The 9351-nt window shown below is 39.1% G+C and overlaps 1 protein-coding gene across 2 annotated transcripts in view; it reads right to left on the bottom strand.

Annotated features, from left to right (window-relative positions):
• Positions 1-68: 68 nt before the first annotated feature.
• PSMC6 (proteasome 26S subunit, ATPase 6) overlaps positions 69-9351 on the bottom strand; it is a 22643-nt gene continuing 13360 nt past the window's right edge. The window contains exons 11-14 of one of the 2 annotated variants that reach the window (XM_032251078.1): positions 8629-8749; positions 8426-8506; positions 4601-4672; positions 69-565 (exon numbers count right to left, since the gene is read on the bottom strand). In XM_032251078.1, the coding sequence (XP_032106969.1) occupies positions 447-565; positions 4601-4672; positions 8426-8506; positions 8629-8749 (393 nt within the window). In that variant the 3' untranslated portion in view covers positions 69-446. The remainder of the gene's footprint in view (positions 566-4600; positions 4673-8425; positions 8507-8628; positions 8750-9351) is intronic. The other variant, XM_032251079.1, reaches the window with a different exon arrangement.

Genomic DNA, 9351 nt, shown 5'->3' with positions numbered 1-9351 from the left:
AAAAAAAAAAAAAAAAAAAAAAAAAAAAAAAAAAAAAAAAAAAAAAGGCAAGACAAGACAAGAATATATATGTAAGAGAACCAAATCAAACAGATTTTATTCAACTTTTTAGATAAAGAAAACAAATGATACAAAATAAGTCATAAGAAATGCTTTCTTATACCACTATCTCAAACCACTTTCAATGTTTTATAAAATGCTCACACAGCAAATACGAAAGGCTTCAACACACTCTTCCTTTGTAACTTGCTGCAATAAATGCAATATTAACATACAAATTTATTCTGTATTTTAAAAGTTGAGTTACTAATTTTTATGTTACTCAGACATATTTTTATTCATACATTTTTAATGACATCATTGCCAATACATACATTATTTTCTTTAATTTTATTTTTACATTAAGCCAACATCTGTCATGCAGCCATCAAAAATCTTACAGTAAATTACACAGGTTTGTAGTCCAATTTAGACTCTAGCTTCTTAGAATCAGCCACTTTTCTGACTGCTTTCATGAAGTCTTCCTGTACTACAAAATCATGATCAGCACGAATTGCAAACATACCTGTGGAGAATAAAACAACATGACTGCTATATATCCCATGTGAATTATATGTTCATTATAATTAAAACAATATATTTCTATGGAATAAATGTGAAGCTTAGGTTTATTACTTCTAAGCCAGTTCTAATTTGCTAGAAACCACTATCTTTCTTCAATTAAACTCCACAGCTGTGGTGTGATTATTTTCCAAAACAAAAACGGGTGAGACCATTATGCGAATATTTACAATCTGGTTCAAGGCTGGGCACAGTGGCTTACACCTGTAATCCCAACACTTTGGGAGGCCAAGGCGGGCAGATCACCTGGAGTCAGGAGTTCAAGACCAGCCTGGCCAACATGGTGAAACCCTATCTCTACTAAAAACACAAAAATTAGCTGGGCAGAGTGGTGGGCACCTGTTATCCCAGCTATTCAGGAGGCTGAGGCAGGAGAATAGCTTGAACCCAGGAAGTGGAGGTTGCAGTGAGCCAAGATTGCGCCACTGTACTCCAGTCTGGGTGACAGAGTGAGACTCCCTCTCAAAAAAAAAATAAAGTAAAATCCAGCTCAAATAGTCCCTGTATCCAATTGTAGCTCTTAATAAAAACAAGCATAAGAAACCAAAGCAAACCAAAACTACCAACAACACATACACATTTTAAGCGTAATTTGACAGTAAGCAATTTGCTGAAGGTGCACACTTATAGGAAAAAAAAATCTTAAGTTTGATAGACATTCTTTGTTAATAATCGAAAACTTTGGCCAGACACGGTGGCTTATGCCTGTAATCCCAGCACTTTGGGAGGCCAAGGTGGGCGAATCACGAGGTCAAGAGATCAAGACCATCCTGGCCAAAATGGTGAAACCTCGTCTCTACTAAAAATACAAAACTTAGCTGGGCATGTGGCGCAGCGCCTGTAGTCCTGGCTACTCAGCTGGCTGAGGCAGGAGAATCATTTGAACCCGGAAGGCAGAGGTTGCAGTGACCCAAGATGGCACCACTGTACTCCAGCCTGGGGACAGACTGAGACTCTGTCTCCAAAAAAAAAAAAAAAAAAAAAATCAAAAACTTTGAGAATAGGGAATTATACAGAAAGCCAACAGCGGGTTTTAGCAAAAATCAGAGTCATTATTCATGTATTAAAATTGACCTAATTTATATACAAATTGATATTCTATTTAATTCATATTTGAGTATCACAACTCAATTTTTTCCTTCAAATTTTTGATAAGTAACTTCTCAAATACTATTTGACAAAAGGGTAAAAGTTTCTTTCTACATAGTTTTTTACACATTAGTTGTGTCATGGATATGGGTCCCTGGTTTTGAGACAATCCTAACTCATGATAAACTAAAACTTATAAGGTTATCACTATCAACTAAATAAATGAATTGTAATATTTCCATTGAGGATCTGCCTGTATTGAATTTTCATTTATATAAAATGAAGGAGTTAGAATAGCAGATTTCAAGGATTATTTCCTGTCTTCTTTCTAGATTTCCACAAAAGGAAACGTTCTATGTTGTCCTCCAAGTGAATGGAAATGACTAATTTTTTTAAAAATAACAAAATTTCAAAAACTTGTTTAGAAAGCTACAGTGAAATTAGGTAATTTATTTTTGTAAACCTTGCATACATGGCTGTTTCCAAATCACTTTAGTGAATGAATAAATATGCAAAAGAGAGGCGTGGCCAGGCCTGCTAGCTTCCACCTGTAATCCCAGTAGTTTGGGAGACCCAGGTGGGTGGATTACTTGGGCCCAAGAATTTGAGACCAGCCTGGGCAACATGGTGAAACCCATCTCTACAAAAAATACAAAAACTAGCTGGCCGTGGTGGTGCACACACGTAGTCCCAGCTACTGGGAGATAAAAGAGAAATGATCAAGTCTGGGCTACAGGGAGTAGTGATCATGCCACTGCACTCTAATCTGGGCCAGAATGAGACTGCATCTCAAAAGGAAAAATAAAACAGAGATACGTTCTAATCCAAAAAAGATAATGCCAGGACCTGAACAAAAAGGGCAACTGTAGTTCAATCAAGTGTATTTTAACTTACAGAAAAATGTTAACAAAAAAGGCCTGAACTCTAATAAAAATGCAAATAAAAATTTCATTATGTCTCCAGATGTGAATGTGCCCCCTAGTTAAAAAACTAAAATTTTAATTCACACAGAAGTTATAGCTCACTTGCAATAACTAAAGGTAAATTTGTAAAAATATGTAAGAAAAAAAGCATATAACTGATAGTCTTTACATTCACCGCACAGCTTTCATTTGGATTGCAATCTAACCAAAGAAATCTTCTGGTAATAATTTGGTCTGGCTTACATTTTGGAAAGAGAATGTCATAAATTACTCTAACTAGTTCAAGCTATATGACAGTTTACCTCTGAATCGGTTTGTTTATTGATAAGGCTCTGTGAGCATGATTCACCCTGATTTGTATTGACAGCATTTCTAGACCTGAACGAAGCATCTGACTTGCATATTTTTGATGCAGATATTGACCCATCAAGATACTTGTACTGGGAAACCCTCCCTGAGCAGCCACTTTAAATACCATGTGTTGAATTTACTAAGGCTAAATATAATATGAAAAGCAAGAGGAAATCACATATTCTAAAAATCTACAATGTATAAAGTCAGTAACTATACAATAGAAATTTATTTTTTTCTATTTAAAGATTCCATATGGAAGACAAAAGCTAAATGATTCTACGCAGGGTATTAAAGGTACTTGGGTCTGGAAATAAAGATAGCATCATACAATTTTTTTTTTTTCTTTTTTTGAGACGGAGTTTCGTTCCTGTTACCAAGGATGGAGTGCAATGGCGCGATCTCGGCTCATCGCAACCTCCGCCTCCTGGGTTCAGGCAATTCTCCTGCCTCAGCCTCCTGAGTAGCTGGGATTACAGGCACGCGCCACCATGCCCAGCTAATTTTTTTGTATTTTTAGTAGAGACGGGGTTTCACCATGTTGACCAGGATGGTCTCGATCTCTTGACCTCGTGATCCACCCGCCTCGGCCTCCCAAAGTGCTGGGATTACACGCGTGAGCCACCGCGCCCGGCCATACAATTTTTATATACAACGTAGATGTGAAAAAAAAATAGTATCACACAACACAGAATATTTAAATACTACATTTTACACAAATGACATGATCACATAATTCATAAATCTTTCAAAACACTGCTCATAGACTAGTATCAGACAACATACATGATCCATTTTGCAGCAGATACCTCTGGTGCTGCCCATTCTAACTCTGGCCACAGGTGTGGTAAACAGTTCTATACAGCCTCAGACTTACTTCAGGGGGCCAGTGTTCTATTACATGCCTCTCCTTCCACATTCTGCCCTAAGGCATCTAGAAGTGCAAAGGAGTTAACACCACCAAGGGCAAAACTCAATCAGTGAGGGATGAGTACTGGTAAATAAATGTTCTAGTCTCCCAACTTTCAGCTGGGTGATCCTGGAAGACATTCTGCATGTTTCTGTGAGATCTTTTTTTTTTTTTTTTTTGGGACGGAGTTTCGCTCTTGTTACCCAGACTGGAGTGCAATGGCGGGATCTCGGCTCACCGCAACCTCCGCCTCCTCAGTTCAGGCAATTCTCCTGCCTCAGCCTCCTGAGTAGCTGGGATTACAGGCACGCGCCACCATGCCCAGCTAATTTTTTGTATTTTTAGTAGAGACGGGGTTTCACCGTGTTGACCAGGATGGTCTCGATCTCTTGACCTCGTGATCCACCCGCCTCGGCCTCCCAAAGTGCTGGGATTACAGGCTTGAGCCACCGCGCCCGGCCTTGTTTCTGTGAGATCTAACCCCGCTTTCCTACAGCAGCTACCTCAGTAGTGCACCCTCACGTTAGCTTTCCCTCTTTCCATCTTACTTACCCTGCTTCTCCTGTTCCTGGAATCAATTCCTAAAAAAAAAACCATGAACTCAAATCCTTACAAAATCTACGCTCTGCTTTCGGACAAACTCAAAACAGTTTTAGCAAATTTTAAAAATCAAAATCAATAGTTAAACTGCACTTTAAACCCTTACCTGCTTCAGTACAAACATTTCTCAGGTCTGCTCCATTAAAGCCATCTGAAAGCTTCACAATTGCTTCATAATCTGTTTAGAAAAAATACTGGAAATTAGTTTTTAAAATTAGACCTTTACTTGATTTATGCCCATATGGAAAATTTAAACTGAAGAGCTCACTATGAATTTGATCAGCTAGACATCACCTCTGTTAACATTCCACAATATTAATATCCCAAAACTAAGACTTCCGTTAAATAAACCAGCACTAAGCAGAATTAGACACACCCTCGAAACTTTAAAAACAGAAAATATCACCAAAATCTGAAAGTATCTTAACCTATTTTTTTAAATACGGAATTTTGCTCTTGTTGCCCCAAATGGAGGGCTATGGTGCCAAATGGCACCATCTCAGCTCACTGCAACCTCCACCTCCTGGGTTCAAGCAATTCTCCTGCCTCAGCCTCCCGAGTAGCTGGGATTACAGGCGTGCACCACCATGCTCAGCTAATTTTTTATATTTTTAGTAGAAATGGGGTTTCACCATGTTAGCCAGGCTGGTCTCGAACTCCTGACCTCAGGTGATCTGCCCGCCTCAGCCTCCCAAACTGCTGGGATTACAGGTGTGAGTCACCGCACCCGGCCCTTAAACTATTCTTACACAATGAAACAGCTATGCACATGTGAACTCCAGATACCTGTCAAGCTATGACTCTCATCAAAAGTGCAACCAAATCTTTAATTTGAATAAACCTGTAACAGTCAAAACCAATTATAACAATGGAATTTACTTTGTTTACTTTAATCACACAAGCCAAATATAAAGTATAGCAAAACTGAAATGTAATCATACATAATTTTGTCATATGGAATTTTTAAATGCTACAACAGGCGTTAGCTAGCTTTTCTGGTTTCTGTGCAAGATTCAAGTGGTGAAGTACCAGATCTATGGTAGCAGTAATAAAGTGAGTTCTCCACCCACTCACATAACAGACATGAATCAAACAGCTGTAGGTTTAGCGTAGCAGAAATGGATCTGACACAGAATAGGAAGAGAAATAAGACAGCACAGGCTACTACAGTGTGAATAACTTTGATGATACACTCTTTGGTCAGACAATATAGGGCATGTCAATTTCTATTTGAAATCACACACATAATTCATGAATTGTCAGGTTTAAGTTCATTGAAAGCTTCCTGAGAGCAAGAATTCCCAAGGCTAGCATAGATAGTATCTGGCATCAAGGAAGAGCTCAGTATTTGTGGAAGAAACCTATACATTTACATCCTTTGTTCAGTCTTTCCAGCTCAAAACCCTCTAATAGGAGCAATGAAGACAGTGAAAGGCAACGATCAGCTATTTGTCATTATTTTGGACCATTAACTTCTAAAGAGTTTTTAAGGCTGCCTGGAAATTATACTAGATTTCCCTGGTCTGGAAGTCAGCAAAATTTTTACATAAAGGGCCAGATAGTAAATACCTTATGCTTTGCAGGCCATATGGTTTCTGTTATAACTATTCAACTCTGCTATTACAGTAGGAAAGCAGCCATAGACAACAGATAAATAAATGAGCATGCTGGGGTTACAACAAAACTTTGTTTCCAAAAACACAAGGCAGGCAGAATTTGGTTCACAAGCCATGATTTCCATAGATAATGACTTTATACCTTCTCTTCTGTCCTCAAATCTCTAAGAATACTTTCCTATCTTCATTCTGAACATGCATTTTATTTCACTGAGAAAACAGAAGCATTCAGAAAAAAACACTTCTACAAGTTCCTGTACTATCTGAGAACCTGTCATCATCAGCGTCTACATACTACCTTTCCTCCAATCTCATAAATGAAAAGTGCACATATATATATAGGGTCAATCCCTCTTCAAGAACATTATCAATTTCTTTTTCTCCTAGATCATTCCCAACAGCATTATATATGTTTTTTTTTTTTTTAAAGTGTTATTATAAACTCTTCCATCTTCTTTCTAAAAAAATTTTTTTTTGACAGAGCAAATAATTAAGAGTTAAATTCAGCAAACAGCTATTCAGTAATTTAACTCAATAGCTATTTGCTGAATTTGCTGAATTCCATCCTGGGCAATGGAGACTCACTCTGTCGCCCAGGCTGGAATGTAGTGGCGTGATCGCAGCTCACTGCAATCTCCGCCTCCCGGGTTCAAGCGATTCTCCTGCCTCAGCCTCCTGAGTAGCTAAGATTACAGGCATGTGCCACCACACCCAGCTAATTTTTGTATTTTTAATAGAGACAGGGTTTCACCATGTTGGTCAGGTTGGTCTCGAACTCCTAACATCCTAATCTACCCGCCTCAGCCTCCCAAAGTGATGGGATTACAGGCATGAGCCACCACACCCGGCTATAAACTCTTCCATCTTAAAGAAAACTCTGCCAAATCCTCATCTGCATTTCCCTTCCACTTCTTCTGTCTCTATGCAGAACTCTTAAAATAAATGTCTAAACTCAATGCCTCTCCCTCTCAATCTCTCTGAAACCATCTGGAATAGGCTTTTACCTCCACCATTACCAAGAAGCTACCTTTGACAAGATTACCAATGACCTCCACATAGTTAAATCCAAAGGTCTACTCTGAGAACTCTTTATCTGACCTATTGTCAGCATTTTACAGGAATTAGTTAAAACAAAAAACAGACCAGGTACAGTGGCACACGCCTGTTATCCTAGCACTTTGAGTGGCCGAGGTGGGCAGATTGCTTGAGCCCAGCAGTTCAAGATCAGCCTAGGCAACATGGCAAAACCCCATTTCTACAAAAAAATAAGCCAGGGTTCGTGGTGTTTGCCTGTAGTCCCTGCTAATCAGGAGGCTGAAGTGTGAGGACCATTTGAGCTTCGGAGGCAGAAACTGCAGTGAGCTGGGATCATATCACTGCACTCCAGCCCGGGCTACAGGGTGAGACCCTGTCTCTAAAAAATAAATCACCTTCTTGGTAAGGCCTTCCCTGTGCCAATCCTCCCATCATTTAAAAATGTACATCTTCATGCCTGCTCCTGGCATTTCCCTAATTTCCTTTTTTTCCCCCCTTGAAACAGGGTCTTGCCAAACTGGAGTGCAGTCACATGAGCATAGCTCTCTGCAACCTCAAACTCCTGGCCTCAAGCAATCCTTTTGCCTTGGCTTCCCAAAGCATTAGGATTACAGAAGTGAGCTACCATACCCGCCTCCACTTTCCTGCTTTATTTTTCTTCATAGCACTTATCACCATCTGTTATACTTTGTTTTACTTACTTTATCTGTTTTTTCCTAACAAGAATATAAGTTCTCTAATGGTAGAAATCTGTTTTGTTCCTTGCTATATCATCAGCCCTTACAAAACACTTAAACAATAGTTCCTAGCATATAGTGGATGCTCAACAACTATTTGCAGAATTTAAAACCACATTTGCTAAATTTAAAACCAGATTTGGGAAACTATCAATAGTATCTAATAGTATTTTTCTTCATTTACCAAATGTGAATACATATAAAATAGATGTCTTCCGGCCAGGCACAGTGGCTCACGCCTGTAATCCCAGCACTTTGGGAGGCCGAGGTGGGCAGATCACGAGGTCAAGAGATCGAGACCATCCTGGCCAACATGAAACCCCGTCTCTACTAAAAAAAAAAAATTAGCTGGGCGTGTTGGCGTGCGCCTGTAGTCCCAGCTACTCAGGAGGCTGAGGCAGGAGAATTGCTTGAACCCGGGAGGCAGAGGTTGCAGTGAGCCAAGATCGCACCACTGCACTCCAGCCTGGCACCTGGCGACAGAACGAGACTCTGTCTCAAAAAAAAAAAAAAAAAAGAAAAAAAAATAGATTACTTCCTTACCTATTTCACCATGCTTTGTAATGGGACCTGCATGGATTTTCAGTATGTCTAATCTTGCTTGTTCATTTGGCAAATCAATATCTGAAAATAAAAAATTATTTTATAGTTCAGTTTTATTTTTTTAAAATACAGTGGAAGGTGAAGTATGGTAAGAGAAATGGACACAAAGGGAAATGAATAGTAGGTAAAGAAGCTTAACTCACGTATTTTTCTATCTAATCTTCCTGGACGCAGCAAAGCAGGATCCAGTGTATCCGGTCTGTTTGTAGCCATGATCATTTTAACTCTATGTAGAGTATCAAATCCATCCATTTGATTCAATAACTAAGGATATTAAGAATCAGATTTTACAAAACATTCTAATCACTAAAAGAAATTGCACACACCTTTTATATGTCTAATACCATGAAATGTATTGTCTACAGATATATGTGACCTTCAGAATGGGTATCTGATAAAATTCTACTTCTTTCTCTCTCTTATATAAAGGGATATACTTTCTAGCCTCAAAGTTCTAAGCTAGATTATGTACCTTTTAATAGCTATGTATCTTTTAATAGCTACCAAGTAGTTTTAATAATCTGAAGACTTCCATCATGTCAAGAATTATGAAACTAAATTATGTGGATTTAATTTCCAATGTCCAAAATTTTATCATACAATTATTCTTTAAAATAAAAGCTAATGGCCGGGCGCGGTGGCTCACGCCTGTAATCCCAGCACTTTGGGAGGCCAAGGCGGGTGGATCACGAGGTCAAGAGATCGAGACCATCCTGGTCAACATGGTGAAACCTCGTCTCTACTAAAAATACAAAAAATTAGCTGGGCATGGTGGCGCGTGCCTGTAATCCCAGCTACTCAGGAGGCTGAGGCAAGAGAATTGCCTGAACCCAGGAGGCGGAGGTTGCGGTGAGCCGAGATCGCGC

This window comes from Sapajus apella, unplaced genomic scaffold, assembly GCF_009761245.1.
Source record: "Sapajus apella isolate SASKATOON/1434 unplaced genomic scaffold, GSC_monkey_1.0 scaffold74, whole genome shotgun sequence".
NCBI classification, from domain to species: domain Eukaryota; kingdom Metazoa; phylum Chordata; class Mammalia; order Primates; family Cebidae; genus Sapajus; species Sapajus apella.
This window is presented reverse-complemented; position numbering and strand designations above follow the sequence as displayed.